This window comes from Diorhabda carinulata, chromosome 9 (genome assembly GCF_026250575.1).
Source record: "Diorhabda carinulata isolate Delta chromosome 9, icDioCari1.1, whole genome shotgun sequence".
Classification (NCBI taxonomy): Eukaryota; Metazoa; Arthropoda; class Insecta; order Coleoptera; family Chrysomelidae; genus Diorhabda; species Diorhabda carinulata.
The window spans coordinates 204,723-222,870 of NC_079468.1; the positions used below are offsets into that span (position 1 = coordinate 204,723).

The 18,148-nt window shown below is 28.4% G+C and overlaps 1 protein-coding gene across 1 annotated transcript in view; it reads right to left on the bottom strand.

Moving 5' to 3' along the window:
* Positions 1–18,148, bottom strand: part of LOC130897751 (protocadherin Fat 4-like) — a 37,593-nt gene that overhangs the window by 11,838 nt on the left and 7,607 nt on the right. Inside the window, exons 6-15 of the mRNA XM_057806634.1 lie at positions 9,743–9,889; positions 9,548–9,670; positions 9,086–9,487; positions 8,799–8,981; positions 8,525–8,724; positions 6,523–6,733; positions 6,037–6,215; positions 5,683–5,870; positions 3,174–3,342; positions 588–741 (exon numbers count right to left, since the gene is read on the bottom strand). Of these exons, the coding sequence (XP_057662617.1) occupies positions 588–741; positions 3,174–3,342; positions 5,683–5,870; positions 6,037–6,215; positions 6,523–6,733; positions 8,525–8,724; positions 8,799–8,981; positions 9,086–9,487; positions 9,548–9,670; positions 9,743–9,889 (1,956 nt within the window). The remainder of the gene's footprint in view (positions 1–587; positions 742–3,173; positions 3,343–5,682; positions 5,871–6,036; positions 6,216–6,522; positions 6,734–8,524; positions 8,725–8,798; positions 8,982–9,085; positions 9,488–9,547; positions 9,671–9,742; positions 9,890–18,148) is intronic.

Below are 18,148 nucleotides of genomic sequence, written 5' to 3' on the forward strand. Positions count from 1 at the left end.
GTGGAGCTATTGTAGTACTGATTTATGCCGCTAGGGCCTGCCTAACGCAACTCGTCGCTAATTCAGAGCCGCGCGGGCCGTTTCACTGCTAGCTTCGTTTTTTTATGATGGCAAATTTAAGCCGCCGGGAAATTTTGTTTTCGACTCGGTAAAAAAGGTGCCGAAAAAATGTTTTAATGTTGAAAATTGCTTACAAACATTATGCTATAAGGAAAATTCAAGTGTACGAGTGGATTTAAAAACTGTCCCATTCGATGAAAACGTTGAAAGAATTCGAGAGCTTGAGCGCACACACCGTCGACAGACACCTGCACACTCAGCCATCACTGTTAGCTAGTTTTTGGTGCCCCACGCACCTTACTCGCCTGACCTGGTTCCGTGCGACTTTTTCTTGTTACCACGCATGAAAAGGGGTATGAAAAGACGGCGATTTGAAAATATTGAAGACATCGACAAAAGAACGAGACAGGAGCTTGCAGCCACCTCTAAAGATGGGTTTTGAAGAATGTGGAAGAACAGTGGAAGCACCGCTGAGACAAAGCATTTAAAAAATAATATTTTTGGGTACCTAAAATCGTATGACTTACCTCTAACGGTTCGGAAAAATATAATCCATCATAAGCCCAACATTTGTAAGAAAAATTATATAACGGTATATCTGCGTCGATTCCTTCGTTTTTAACGGTTAGTGCGCCCGACGTTTCGTTCACTTCAACCCAATCATATTTTTCCTCTTCAGCACTTAAACAAAAATAACAAAATAAGATAATTTTCATTAAATAAAAATGAAATAACAAACGATACAGTTTAATAAATGATAACGTCGAAGCTATTTTGTACTACAAACCTCTTCTTCAAAGCAAAAATGAAAAGGTGCCAAGTCTGTGATGTAGGTAGGATGTTGAAAGTAGTAGTGAACGTGCAGAAACACAATTCCAAAGCTTAGTAGGACGCGACGTTTTGTTTTTGTCTACAGAGACTATTTAGTCCACGAAGTAATCTTCATCTCCATTATACGAGAAAATCGAGATACGAAATTTAAGTAGCCCGATTTTCTCGAGACGATTCCATACAAAACTAGGAAATTTTTTGTTTATTGTTCTAAAATTTTCTTAGTACAGCAATTCAAGCTTAAAATCTTAAAGACCTTTATCGATCTTCTTGAAAATTTGGAATTAAGTTCATCTTACCCTCCCCTTCGAACCTGACTTGGTCGCAAAGTATGATTTTTATTTTTAAGGGGTGAAAATCACCCCTTACTTACCAATAAATTGATAAATAATGAATTAAAGCGGTGATTGGTTATAGTTATGTTCAAATATAATAAATTTTGATTGTTTTGTATCATGACTTTAATATTTTGATATTTTACACCTCACCTACCCTTAAATACAACCCCTCGTACAAAGATTATTTGAAAAATGTGGTAAAAAACATGAAATTTTTTTTATTTTGAATCGTATTTGGAAGAATTTTTTTCTTTGAGTATTAGGAATCTGACCCTCGATATTTTTAATAATGCAACTACCAAAAACCACCCCTCAGAATGGGAAAAATATAATAAAATATAAATACAAAGGAGACACGGCGTGTATAAAAGAATAAATACTCGAAAAAGATCAAAACGTTTCCAGCATTATCTCTAGAAAAATGAATTTCGGTTTTTTAATAATAACTCGGCTTCCTTTTAAGCTTTTTGCATTCATCCATACATCATTTTGTAGGGAATTTTGTAAGCTACAAAACCATGAGAGTTGCAACCCTTCTAGGCCTTTTTCTTCAGAGAATTTTGAAGCTAAAAGGTAGAAAAGACTGACCCTTAGCGTTGAAATCGATACTTTAAACGCTTATATCTCGTTTAATTTTCAAGTTACGTGAGTTTAAAAAAAACAAAATGTTCAATAAAATAAAAACTAAATCTTAGTTTAAAAAATTCTTTCGTTGATCCAATAGTTTTCGAGATATTTTGAAAAAATAATAGTTTTTTTAAAAATCGAAAAAAAATTTCACGTTAAACAACTTTTTTCAAAATAAACGTTTTCCAAACCATTCAAACTTTTGGAAAGTGTTGTTAGGGCTTAAACAAAGATAATTTTACATGGGCTACGATTAATTTTAATTTCGCCGCACATGGTGTCAAATTTACCGACATTTTTTGTTTTTTCAAATTCGAGTTACTCAACTTATTTTCGTCATAACTCGCTTAATTTTAAAGCTAGTCGGTTTTATAAAAACTCATTTTAAAGGTCTAAAAAAGCACTTTAAAATTGTTTATTACAAATTTTTACGAAAAATTGATAGTTTTTACGTTATTTGAGCTCAAATCTCTGCATAAATTTACAAAAAATAAAAAATTGGCTTTTAGTGACTCATAAGTTGCTGCATATTATTTAAAAAATTTAATTTAAACTGACTAATTTCTTTGGTTTTTTATAAGCTTCAATTTCGATAAGTATAATTTTTTTCAGAAAATGCGTAATTTTCGAGTTTTTCGTGAAAAAATGTTGAAAAACGTGTTTTTCTTTTAATTCAATCAATCGCGAATAACTCAGAAATTATCGAGTTAAATAAAAAACTCTATTCCGCATTTTCTTCATAAAATTCAATCCTCTATCGATTCCCGGTGTTATTTTGAAATTTTAAATTTCCACCCCTTGAATAAGGGTGGCATTCACCCCTGGGGTAGAAGCATATATTGGCACCAAATCAGATTTACTATTACTATCATTTTTGAGCTTCTGTCAAAATTTCAAACTAATCTTTTTCTTTAAAATTGCGAGGTAATTTGCCTAGTTCACTGTACTATCTGGATTTTTGTCATACATTACAAAAAAGGGCAGTCCTCAATCCAAATTTTTGGTCTGATGAGAATCCACATGCCAAAAGTGTATTACCAACATCAATTTCAACTTAATATTTGTCAATTGAAATTTCGCTTAATAAATCTAATTTATTACAAAAATTATGTTCGATACTACTCGGTATAAACCGTACAACTAGCGCCCTCTATGATCGTCAGACATAAAAACGAATTCATTGGATGTATCAGCTTCCAAAACAAATACAGTGTTGCCATTATTGCCAAATATTTTCCAGTTTCCGATCTATCCCAGATACTGGATCTGTAGATCGGATCCTATTTTTCAAAAATATGCGTTTCTGGTTATACTTACGTGCAATAATAATATAGAACAGAATTGACTGTATCCAGGTCAATAGCTTTAATGAAACCCACCGAGGCTCCTATAGATGCAGCTTCTATTGCCGATCGGTCGACGTTATTGGAATCGGGAAATGAAGGTGGATTGTCATTGATATCAGTTATACTGATAAGTATAGTACCTGAAACAAGCGTATTTTTTATTAGATCAATTATAGTTTTTATCTAGTAATGTTATTTATTTCTTTCGATAGAAGCTGTCGATTTCTATTTATTAATATGCTCTACAGACCAAATAGACCTGGGGTATTAGTATTTTTTACGTCTTCCACTACACAGTCATACCATCTCTTCCTTGGTAGCCCCTTTTCCTTTTTTTCCTATTTTGCGGTACTAATTTTCGTATTCGTTGTCTATGTAGTCCCTCAACAACTCACCCTCTGTACCTCTGTATAAAAGAGCTTATTGTAGTTTCTCCGTAAAGTTCATCAAATTCTTTATTATTTCTTCTTCTCCAGATATCGTTGGGCAATCTTGGTGCAATGTACAAATTTAAGAGTCTTTCTCAAATTCCTTGGTTTGCTAATACACATTTAGAAACAGTTTATATCGTTTTAATGCTGATGGAGAAACCCTGATCTAGAATTTATTTTTTCACATATTTTTTCAAGGTTGAAAATTTAGATACGTTAGGTTAGGTTATGTTATGTTTAGGTTAGGTTAGGTTAAGTTAGGTTAGGTTAGGTTATGTTATGTTATGTTTAGGTTAGGTTAGGTTATGTTTAGGTTAGGTTAAGTTAGGTTAGGTTAAGTTAAGTTGGGTTGTATTAGGCTCAAATACTCAAAATATTGAGCGACTTTGTTTTTAAAAGAACTATTAGACTATTACATCGTATAGAAGATTAATAAATATCAATACAATCGGGTATAAAATATAAAAAATATAAAGAAAATATAAATTACGTGAAAACCAAAAATACCTTAAAACAAGCTGTGGACTAGTCCGAATAAATTTTTTTACTATTATATCAAATTGAATTTTGGTAATTATTTAGTTTGAGTTGTATACGCCCGATCTCCTTGAAAGTTTAGTATGTTGTAGAGAAAATTATGCTGATTAATTTAATTTATATATATAGGGCGCGGAAATTATTTTTTCACATATTTTATCGAGCTTAAAAATTTAGATACGTTAGGTTAGGTTATGTTATGTTTAGGTTAGGTTATATTTAGGTTACGTTAGGCTAGGTTAGGCTAGGCTATGTTTAGGTTAGGTTAGGTTAGGTTAAATTAGGTTAGGTTAGGTTATGTTATGTTTAGGTTAGGTTAGGTTATGTTATGTTTAGGTTAGGTTAGGTTATGTTATGTTTAAGTTAGGTTAGGTTACGTTAGGTTAGGTTAGGTTAGGTTAGGTTATGTTTAGGTTAGGTTAGGTTAGGTTAAGTTAGGTTAGGTGATGTTATGTTTAGGTTAGGTTATATTTAGGTTACGTTAGGTTAGGTTAGATTAGGCTATGTTTAGGTTAAGTTAGGTTAGGTTAAGTTAGGTTAGGTTAGGTTAGGTTAGGTTATGTTATGTTTAGGTTAGGTTAGGTTATGTTATGTTTAGGTTAGGTTAGGTTATGTTATGTTTAAGTTAGGTTAGGTTACGTTAGGTTAGGTTAGGTTAGGTTAGGTTATGTTTAGGTTAGGTTAGGTAAGGTTAAGTTAGGTTAGGTTATGTTATGTTCAGGTTAGGTTAGGTTAGGTTATGTTTAGGTTAGGTCAAGTTAGGTTGAGTTAGGCTCATACTCAACATATTGAGCGACTTTGTCGAGATATTTATGATAACATATCTTGTTATAGAAGTCTTAGATATATATCAGTATCGTCAGTATTTTGGGGAATTTCTATTTAAAATACATTATTCATATTAAAGTATTTATTGAAGAAATGTTACGAATGTATCCAATAGAAATTGATGATAATTTAATTAATACGTGTGAATAAATGATTAATATTAGAAATTGATTTGTGTCATTGCATTAGTCGTAACTAATTATAATTAATATTAGGGAGAATTTGGGGGAAGGGGGTGTTGATGTGTTAAAAGATAGTCTAAGTACAAAAATTATTCCCTCACGTAGTTTTTAAGGTTTGAACATTGGATATTGTGCACTATCTTGAATAGTTGATATTTTGCAAATACTGGATGTTGGAGAGGATTGGGGGCGGGAAGGGGGTCGTTAAAAGATAGTCTAAATGTTCAACAGAAACCTTTCCCCGCCCTTAATCCTCCCCAATATCAAGTATTTGAAAACTATTCAAACAATATCCAATGTTTAAACCTTAAAAACTACGTGAAGGAATAATTTTCGTGCCCTATATACACATATACATCAAATTAATGAGCAAAATTTTCTCCATAACATACTAAAATTTCAAGGAAATCGAGGGTATGTAACCTAAATAAAATAATTACCTGAATTTTTAATGTTGGAACATCTCATAAATAATAGTTTTTTTTTTTAGTATTTATCTTACTTGTAGTTGTCCGTTGGTCTTCGAAATCTGGATCAGTGTTAAGATCTTCAACTGTTATTGCTAGATATAGAGTATCGAACAATTCGAAATCGGGTTTATTTGGATTATCCTCGTTATTATTCGCTACCACCAATTTGATTTCCAAACCTGTACCGTTCTTCGTTTGCGTACTTTCCACTTTTAAGAAACTGGAAAAGACAATAACTGGTTGTTTTATATCCCCCAATTAACACAAAACTATCGATAGTTCGTTTCTCGATATCAATTTTCAAAAAAAAAAGAATCAACGTATCGATTTAGAAGCAAAGCGATTTGAATTTTTGTAGTACGCGATAAATTTATCAAATTACTTACTTCATCGCTTCTCTTATTTCGTCGGTAATATCGATATAACTGTTTGTTTTCGTAACTTTAGTTTCGTCCCAATTGATATAAGATTTTAGATTTGCTGTAGTATCGACGTCCGATGCTGTTATAGTTACGTTTAAAGCAACCCCGTTTTTTTGATTCTCTTCAACGGATAAACGCATCACCTTCAATCGACGAAATTAATAAAATTAAACAAACGAAATCTATATAATCTAATTAAATTAAAATATGGGGGTACATTTCGACCCAAAGGTTTTATAGTGTGTCCCCCTTTATAGCTGCGATAAGGCAGAATCCATTTGATCCATCAAGAAGTAGATTTGAAATCGTTAAAGCCCCAATTCCTTCGTGCTCATTATCAGGACTGTTTTGGCTTTACTGATCGTTTCTTTTTCGTGTTTGTTCCAGATAATTTTACTATCTAGTGTGAGTCCCAGATATTTCCATTAAATGACAAGTATTTATACTTACCGGATCTATGACTGGAGCTTTATTGTTAACATCTAGAATATAGATGGTGACCGGCACTGACGTGACATGATCGGCATTATCTGTTGCGGTAACTTGAAAGTAAATAGATTTTAAGATGTCGTAATCGAAAGATCCATCTTTTTTCACCGTAATCACCCCATTAGAATCGATCTCTAGCCTTTCTTCAGCGTAACTTCCCACTATATTCATTCTTCAAATAATAAATGAACGATTATTAATATTAGAGAAGATTTTATAATTTAAATTCAATTATATTTTAGACCAGAGATGATAATAAACAAAAAAACAATTATTATAACATTTTATTTATTAAATTATGCAAGTTTATAATATACGGTTGTTAAAAATCATAACAAAGTTATAAAAGATAGTTGTTGAGCTTCAGATTGTTTTTGACAAGCTAATCGATTGGAGATGTTCATTCCCAAGTCTTGTGCGATGTTTGTTCTGCTACCAAACATTTTTTAAATCCTTGTATTTATCCAAACTCTTGAAATATTGTATATATAAAATATATAATGTCCGATTGAATATCTATCCAACTACTTTCGCAAACTGGTACTTGTGAAGCTTCGAAATTGAACGGATTGTTGTAAATTTGGAATTCCGTAATCAAATTTTGAAAAAATTGAGAATATTCATTCGATTTTTTTTGGTTCACTGTACCAAATGATTTTAAATTGAAGAAATGGTACAAAATTTGATTTTTCACCCGATTATCCGACAGCCTCAACTTTGCGAATACATTTGAGTGTCGATCAGATTTGTACCTTCTAATTTTATATTCAGATCAGTCAAGTGTTTATTCATATCTACCAAAAAGGCACAATCAAACCACCAGTGATCGTCATCGAAAATTTTTTGACCAAATCTTGTCAAAATTGCCTAAACTGTCGGTGGTCTTTTTTTTAAATGTTTGGATGCCAATGATTTCTGATGAATTATACAGCGAAATCCCGCAAAATTCCCTGATTTAATTTAGTTACAACGCCCGAATGTTTGCCAGTCACTTTAATAACCCAGGACAAACACTAACTTGTCCCAACAGCTCAAATTTTTCCACCAATTTCTGTATTGCGGTCCGAGAAGGTGCTTCACGTCGACCAAAAAATATTTTAGTTTTACGAACCGTCTCTTTCAATGCGTCGTTGAAGCGTCTATCGTTCCATTTTCATTAATGGCGTAGTTTCTACTTGTCAAATGTCAAAAAATGACAGCTTCAAAAGTGACAATTACCGAAATAGCGGGCTGTTCAAAATAACACCTCTTATTGGAAAACCCTGTAGTTCTTCAGTTATTTCAAAGATAAATCAATTATTCTTGAAGCGACTGTGTTTTTTAATAGCGAAATATTTTGAATTATTGACTTTTGAGATGGAAATGAAAGGTTTTGATTTGCAATAACAAAATTTGATTTCAGGGCCTCTTCGTTCTCCGTATTAGCTTTAGTAAACATCGATTGTTGACGTTGAAGTTTAGATTTTGGAAACGACAATGTAACAATCGAATTTTGACTTTTGATTCGTATCATAATGTATCTTTACAAACAGCAACTAAACGATTACAAATCAAACAAATTAGACTGAAAAACTCTGCCATCACTATCAACTTGATATTTTGTGATATTATACCAAAAAATTATGGAACTCGAGTACAATTAAAATCCTTCTACAAACGTATCGTTTCGATTACTCGACTCAACTGACTCACGACGCGTCGACGCACTCGTTTTATATGGTTAAGGAAGGTTCTAGTGTAGAAACGAAGCGCGTGGAAGATTTTATCGTTTTCGACAAAAATAATATGACATTTTGGCTTGTTGTTAAGAGATGGCGATACCATATTTTTCCCTAGCTTGAAATTACTTATAATAAACATCCGTAGACTTTTTCTTGCTATCGGGGGCCTTATAATACGGCACTGGGGTCGGAAACGGCCCGCGGGCCGTATCTTTGACTGTTTTAGAGTATTAAGAGCTTACTTGAGAGTCGTATCTTCAGCATCACGATCCGAAGCGCTCGTTGTGATAACGTGATAACCTTGTGGTACAGTTTCATTGATGCTATTAAAATATGAAGATTCTTCGAAAATGGGATACTCGTCGTTGTAATCTATCAAATTAACGCTAATCAGAATTTTATCGTTCATTTCCTCAGGATTTTGATCGCCTCTCGACACCACCTAAAAGAAATTAGTACACGATACTTTATTTTTTCTACGACTATTAGATATTAGATTTGTATTGGAAAACTTACGTAATATTTGTGGGTTTTCCAAACGTCGTCTTCGAAATCTAGATACTCGTTATTTTTAACGCTAATTTGGAATGTTCCAGTTCTATAACCAACTCCTGGTACTACCATATAAGCTTCTGTATAATCGATATCTTTTTCCTCGCCGTATTTTTCAAGATTAACTTTGAATTGCGCGTTAATTCCCTACAAACAACTTTCTAAGAACCAAAACTAGATTCCTCGTAGTTTAAATTTTATTTTTTAGCTCAGAAATTATTGGTATTAATATTTTTTTATAAATTTCTCACCGTATCAATATCAGTTATGGTTGTGGAAAAATTATAGCTACCGCTGTAATTTTCAAGATAATAAAGTTGTATGATTTTCTCTTCGTCCTGATCGAACACTTCTTCCGATCCGTTCTTGTAAATGTTTTTTATTATTTGCGGCGGATTATCATCTATATCGTCGATAACGAAAGTCACTTCGTCAGTTGTACACCACGATCCGTTTAAATTGCAGACGCAAGCCTCGATTTCCCATTTGTAGAAAGTTAGATCGTATTCATCTCTATCGATGGGTTTAACATCTACTCGACCGCTAATTTCATCAACGGATATATAGTCTTTAGATAGATCTTCTTTTACTTTATAGTAGCAAATGTCTTCATTGATTCCAGTATCGCCATCAATAGCTTTGACTTCGAAACTCTACAACAACGAAAATATTGGTTTCGATAAATTGAAGATTTCGTCGGTTATTTAACTCACTTGCGATTGTTCTTCTTGGAATTCTTTGAATTTGGTTAATAGAGTCCATACTGGGTAAGTGTTTCTTAAATCATTCACGTTGATGATGGCGCTGTTTTCTTCTGATATATGACCGGCACCATCCTAACAACGATTAAAAATATTATTACATCAAATCGAATATTTATATTTACGTTTCGATATTAATTAACTCACCTCAGCAGTAACGGAAAATATATAAAAATTAGTTTGATTATATTTCAATTTCTCCTTTGGGTACATATATACCGGAGAACTGTATAAGTCCCCTGGTGTTTCACGAAACTCTAAACTGAATATTTCGTCTTCGTTTTCATTACCGCTCTACAATATTATTATATTAATTAATTTTCCTTCGTTATTTATAATATCTGTTGAATACCGATTGAGTTTTATGTATGGAACGCCTCGAATCTTTTTAAATGGATCACCCTGTTAATACAATAACAAATTTGACGTTTCATTATTCTTGAAATTTATCGAAAGTCACAATGTATATTATTGATAAGCGTAGAAGTCAAGAAGAAACGTGTAATGATTTATATCCTAACCGAAATCCCATTACGAGATTAATAAATTAGTGAAAAAGTTTAACGAAACTTTATGAGGACGTAGAAAAACTGAAAATGAATCTTTAGATGTTTGTGTTTTGTTAGAAGACTATCCACACTTGAGTACTAGACAAATATCCAAGGAATTTGATATTAAATGAAAATTTTACGCGAACGTTGGCTCAAGAATTGTCATATGACGATACTAATGATCAAAACGATCCAAATGTTATTTTTCGCTAACTATTTGTATCAATCGGCTTAATTATAGATGCTGGTCACGTAACAATCCTCGTTGGATGCGTGAATCCCGCGCCCGATATTCCGAAAATCTGAATAATTGTTCCCTTTTTCATTGAGTGTAACTTAAATGGTCCGGAGTATTTAGATTTATTTGAAAATAGTATTATACTTGATTTGGCTCGGATATTTCCATATCCAAGTAAGTATTTTCAATTACATTCAAAAAAAACTTTATGATTAGAAAGTTTAAGACAATTACAACATCCCGAACGACAATATTGATGGTGCCTCACCTCAATATGTGTGGTGAGGCAATAATTAAATAATGTGTTTCCCAGAAAATGGATTAAAGTGCGTGGTTTTATCGAATGGCCCCCGCGAACACCCCACATGAATCCTTTAGACTATTTCCTGTGTGATCATTTGAAAAACATTATTTATAAAACAAAACTTCCTAATATTCAGGAATTAAAAGATTACCACGCAGATACGGCAATTGAGCAATCAGGGATGTTGCAAAATGTATTGCAAAGTTTTAAAAACAACATTTATAATAATATAATAAAATTCGTTATGTCATTTAAATATGAGACTTCAGTTATTGTATTTTACTGCACTAATTTCGTTAAACTTTTCACTAATTTACTGACAGTAGATTTTGTTACGGGATTTCGGTTAGGATATAAATTATTAAAGAATAATCAAATTAAACGATCTAAATGTACAATATCTATTGTAACTTTGGTGGATATACTGTAGTTTTAACTTTTTAAAAATAAAAAATTTGAAACAAACACAACAAACACAACAAAAAAAACAACATTTAAAATAATATAATAAAATTCGTTATGTCATTTAAATATGAGACTTCAGTTATTGTATTTTACTGCACTAATTTCGTTAAACTTTTCACTAATTTACTGACAGTAGATTTTGTTACGGGATTTCGGTTAGGATATAAATTATTAAAGAATAATCAAATTAAACGATCTAAATGTACAATATTTATTGTAACTTTGGTGGATATACTGTAGTTTTAACTTTTTAAAAATAAAAAATTTGAAACAAACACAACAAACACAACAAAAAAAACAACATTTAAAATAATATAATAAAATTCGTTATGTCATTTAAATATGAGACTTCAGTTATTGTATTTTACTGCACTAATTTCGTTAAACTTTTCACTAATTTACTGACAGTAGATTTTGTTACGGGATTTCGGTTAGGATATAAATTATTAAAGAATAATCAAATTAAACGATCTAAATGTACTATATCTATTGTAACTTTGGTGGATATACTGTAGTTTTAACTTTTTAAAAATAAAAAATTTAAAACAAACACAACAAACACAACAAAAAAAACAACATTTATAATAATATAATAAAATTCGTTATGTCATTTAAATATGAGACTTCAGTTATTGTATTTTACTGCACTAATTTCGTTAAACTTTTCACTAATTTACTGACAGTAGATTTTGTTACGGGATTTCGGTTAGAATATAAATTATTAAAGAATAATCAAATCAAACGATCTAAATGTACAATATCTATTGTAACTTTGGTGGATATACTGTAGTTTTAACTTTTTAAAAATAAAAAATTTGAAACAAACACAACAAACACAACAAAAAAAACAACATTTATAATAATATAATAAAATTCGTTATGTCATTTAAATATGAGACTTCAGTTATTGTATTTTACTGCACTAATTTCGTTAAACTTTTCACTAATTTACTGACAGTAGATTTTGTTACGGGACTTCGGTTAGAATATAAATTATTAAAGAATAATCAAATTAAACGATCTAAATGTACAATATCTATTGTAACTTTGGTGGATATACTGTAGTTTTAACTTTTTAAAAATAAAAAATTTAAAACAAACACAACAAACACAACAAAAAAAACAACATTTATAATAATATAATAAAATTCGTTATGTCATTTAAATATGAGACTTCAGTTATTGTATTTTACTGCACTAATTTCGTTAAACTTTTCACTAATTTACTGACAGTAGATTTTGTTACGGGACTTCGGTTAGAATATAAATTATTAAAGAATAATCAAATTAAACGATCTAAATGTACAATATCTATTGTAACTTTGGTGGATATACTGTAGTTTTAACTTTTTAAAAATAAAAAATTTGAAACAAACACAACAAACACAACAAAAAAAACAACATTTAAAATAATATAATAAAATTCGTTATGTCATTTAAATATGAGACTTCAGTTATTGTATTTTACTGCACTAATTTCGTTAAACTTTTCACTAATTTACTGACAGTAGATTTTGTTACGGGACTTCGGTTAGAATATAAATTATTAAAGAATAATCAAATTAAACGATCTAAATGTACAATATCTATTGTAACTTTGGTGGATATACTGTAGTTTTAACTTTTTAAAAATAAAAAATTTAAAACAAACACAACAAACACAACAAAAAAAACAACATTTATAATAATATAATAAAATTCGTTATGTCATTTAAATATGAGACTTCAGTTATTGTATTTTACTGCACTAATTTCGTTAAACTTTTCACTAATTTACTGACAGTAGATTTTGTTACGGGATTTCGGTTAGGATATAAATTATTAAAGAATAATCAAATTAAACGATCTAAATGTACAATATTTATTGTAACTTTGGTGGATATACAGTAGTTTTAACTTTTTAAAAATAAAAAATTTGAAACAAACACAACAAACACAACAAAAAAACAACATTTAAAATAATATAATAAAATTCGTTATGTCATTTAAATATGAGACTTCAGTTATTGTATTTTACTGCACTAATTTCGTTAAACTTTTCACTAATTTACTGACAGTAGATTTTGTTACGGGACTTCGGTTAGAATATAAATTATTAAAGAATAATCAAATTAAACGATCTAAATGTACAATATTTATTGTAACTTTGGTGGATATACTGTAGTTTTAACTTTTTAAAAATAAAAAATTTAAAACAAACACAACAAACACAACAAAAAAAACAACATTTATAATAATATAATAAAATTCGTTATGTCATTTAAATATGAGACTTCAGTTATTGTATTTTACTGCACTAATTTCGTTAAACTTTTCACTAATTTACTGACAGTAGATTTTGTTACGGGATTTCGGTTAGGATATAAATTATTAAAGAATAATCAAATTAAACGATCTAAATGTACAATATCTATTGTAACTTTGGTGGATATACTGTAGTTTTAACTTTTTAAAAATAAAAAATTTAAAACAAACACAACAAACACAACAAAAAAAACAACATTTATAATAATATAATAAAATTCGTTATGTCATTTAAATATGAGACTTCAGTTATTGTATTTTACTGCACTAATTTCGTTAAACTTTTCACTAATTTACTGACAGTAGATTTTGTTACGGGACTTCGGTTAGAATATAAATTATTAAAGAATAATCAAATTAAACGATCTAAATGTACAATATTTATTGTAACTTTGGTGGATATACTGTAGTTTTAACTTTTTAAAAATAAAAAATTTAAAACAAACACAACAAACACAACAAAAAAAACAACATTTATAATAATATAATAAAATTCGTTATGTCATTTAAATATGAGACTTCAGTTATTGTATTTTACTGCACTAATTTCGTTAAACTTTTCACTAATTTACTGACAGTAGATTTTGTTACGGGATTTCGGTTAGGATATAAATTATTAAAGAATAATCAAATTAAACGATCTAAATGTACAATATCTATTGTAACTTTGGTGGATATACTGTAGTTTTAACTTTTTAAAAATAAAAAATTTAAAACAAACACAACAAACACAACAAAAAAAACAACATTTATAATAATATAATAAAATTCGTTATGTCATTTAAATATGAGACTTCAGTTATTGTATTTTACTGCACTAATTTCGTTAAACTTTTCACTAATTTACTGACAGTAGATTTTGTTACGGGATTTCGGTTAGGATATAAATTATTAAAGAATAATCAAATTAAACGATCTAAATGTACAATATTTATTGTAACTTTGGTGGATATACTGTAGTTTTAACTTTTTAAAAATAAAAAATTTAAAACAAACACAACAAACACAACAAAAAAAACAACATTTATAATAATATAATAAAATTCGTTATGTCATTTAAATATGAGACTTCAGTTATTGTATTTTACTGCACTAATTTCGTTAAACTTTTCACTAATTTACTGACAGTAGATTTTGTTACGGGATTTCGGTTAGGATATAAATTATTAAAGAATAATCAAATTAAACGATCTAAATGTACAATATCTATTGTAACTTTGGTGGATATACTGTAGTTTTAACTTTTTAAAAATAAAAAATTTAAAACAAACACAACAAACACAACAAAAAAAACAACATTTATAATAATATAATAAAATTCGTTATGTCATTTAAATATGAGACTTCAGTTATTGTATTTTACTGCACTAATTTCGTTAAACTTTTCACTAATTTACTGACAGTAGATTTTGTTACGGGATTTCGGTTAGGATATAAATTATTAAAGAATAATCAAATTAAACGATCTAAATGTACAATATTTATTGTAACTTTGGTGGATATACAGTAGTTTTAACTTTTTAAAAATAAAAAATTTGAAACAAACACAACAAACACAACAAAAAAACAACATTTAAAATAATATAATAAAATTCGTTATGTCATTTAAATATGAGACTTCAGTTATTGTATTTTACTGCACTAATTTCGTTAAACTTTTCACTAATTTACTGACAGTAGATTTTGTTACGGGATTTCGGTTAGGATATAAATTATTAAAGAATAATCAAATTAAACGATCTAAATGTACTATATCTATTGTAACTTTGGTGGATATACTGTAGTTTTAACTTTTTAAAAATAAAAAATTTAAAACAAACACAACAAACACAACAAAAAAAACAACATTTATAATAATATAATAAAATTCGTTATGTCATTTAAATATGAGACTTCAGTTATTGTATTTTACTGCACTAATTTCGTTAAACTTTTCACTAATTTACTGACAGTAGATTTTGTTACGGGATTTCGGTTAGGATATAAATTATTAAAGAATAATCAAATTAAACGATCTAAATGTACAATATCTATTGTAACTTTGGTGGATATACTGTAGTTTTAACTTTTTAAAAATAAAAAATTTGAAACAAACACAACAAACACAACAAAAAAAACAACATTTAAAATAATATAATAAAATTCGTTATGTCATTTAAATATGAGACTTCAGTTATTGTATTTTACTGCACTAATTTCGTTAAACTTTTCACTAATTTACTGACAGTAGATTTTGTTACGGGATTTCGGTTAGGATATAAATTATTAAAGAATAATCAAATTAAACGATCTAAATGTACAATATCTATTGTAACTTTGGTGGATATACTGTAGTTTTAACTTTTTAAAAATAAAAAATTTAAAACAAACACAACAAACACAACAAAAAAAACAACATTTATAATAATATAATAAAATTCGTTAGGTCATTTAAATATGAGACTTCAGTTATTGTATTTTACTGCACTAATTTCGTTAAACTTTTCACTAATTTACTGACAGTAGATTTTGTTACGGGATATCGGTTAGAATATAAATTATTAAAGAATAATCAAATCAAACGATCTAAATGTACAATATCTATTGTAACTTTGGTGGATATACTGTAGTTTTAACTTTTTAAAAATAAAAAATTTGAAACAAACACAACAAACACAACAAAAAAAACAACATTTATAATAATATAATAAAATTCGTTATGTCATTTAAATATGAGACTTCAGTTATTGTATTTTACTGCACTAATTTCGTTAAACTTTTCACTAATTTACTGACAGTAGATTTTGTTACGGGATTTCGGTTAGGATATAAATTATTAAAGAATAATCAAATTAAACGATCTAAATGTACAATATTTATTGTAACTTTGGTGGATATACTGTAGTTTTAACTTTTTAAAAATAAAAAATTTAAAACAAACACAACAAACACAACAAAAAAAACAACATTTATAATAATATAATAAAATTCGTTATGTCATTTAAATATGAGACTTCAGTTATTGTATTTTACTGCACTAATTTCGTTAAACTTTTCACTAATTTACTGACAGTAGATTTTGTTACGGGATTTCGGTTAGGATATAAATTATTAAAGAATAATCAAATTAAACGATCTAAATGTACAATATCTATTGTAACTTTGGTGGATATACTGTAGTTTTAACTTTTTAAAAATAAAAAATTTAAAACAAACACAACAAACACAACAAAAAAAACAACATTTATAATAATATAATAAAATTCGTTATGTCATTTAAATATGAGACTTCAGTTATTGTATTTTACTGCACTAATTTCGTTAAACTTTTCACTAATTTACTGACAGTAGATTTTGTTACGGGATTTCGGTTAGGATATAAATTATTAAAGAATAATCAAATTAAACGATCTAAATGTACAATATCTATTGTAACTTTGGTGGATATACTGTAGTTTTAACTTTTTAAAAATAAAAAATTTAAAACAAACACAACAAACACAACAAAAAAAACAACATTTATAATAATATAATAAAATTCGTTATGTCATTTAAATATGAGACTTCAGTTATTGTATTTTACTGCACTAATTTCGTTAAACTTTTCACTAATTTACTGACAGTAGATTTTGTTACGGGATTTCGGTTAGGATATAAATTATTAAAGAATAATCAAATTAAACGATCTAAATGTACAATATTTATTGTAACTTTGGTGGATATACAGTAGTTTTAACTTTTTAAAAATAAAAAATTTGAAACAAACACAACAAACACAACAAAAAAACAACATTTAAAATAATATAATAAAATTCGTTATGTCATTTAAATATGAGACTTCAGTTATTGTATTTTACTGCACTAATTTCGTTAAACTTTTCACTAATTTACTGACAGTAGATTTTGTTACGGGATTTCGGTTAGGATATAAATTATTAAAGAATAATCAAATTAAACGATCTAAATGTACTATATCTATTGTAACTTTGGTGGATATACTGTAGTTTTAACTTTTTAAAAATAAAAAATTTAAAACAAACACAACAAACACAACAAAAAAAACAACATTTATAATAATATAATAAAATTCGTTATGTCATTTAAATATGAGACTTCAGTTATTGTATTTTACTGCACTAATTTCGTTAAACTTTTCACTAATTTACTGACAGTAGATTTTGTTACGGGATTTCGGTTAGGATATAAATTATTAAAGAATAATCAAATTAAACGATCTAAATGTACAATATCTATTGTAACTTTGGTGGATATACTGTAGTTTTAACTTTTTAAAAATAAAAAATTTGAAACAAACACAACAAACACAACAAAAAAAACAACATTTAAAATAATATAATAAAATTCGTTATGTCATTTAAATATGAGACTTCAGTTATTGTATTTTACTGCACTAATTTCGTTAAACTTTTCACTAATTTACTGACAGTAGATTTTGTTACGGGATTTCGGTTAGGATATAAATTATTAAAGAATAATCAAATTAAACGATCTAAATGTACAATATCTATTGTAACTTTGGTGGATATACTGTAGTTTTAACTTTTTAAAAATAAAAAATTTAAAACAAACACAACAAACACAACAAAAAAAACAACATTTATAATAATATAATAAAATTCGTTAGGTCATTTAAATATGAGACTTCAGTTATTGTATTTTACTGCACTAATTTCGTTAAACTTTTCACTAAT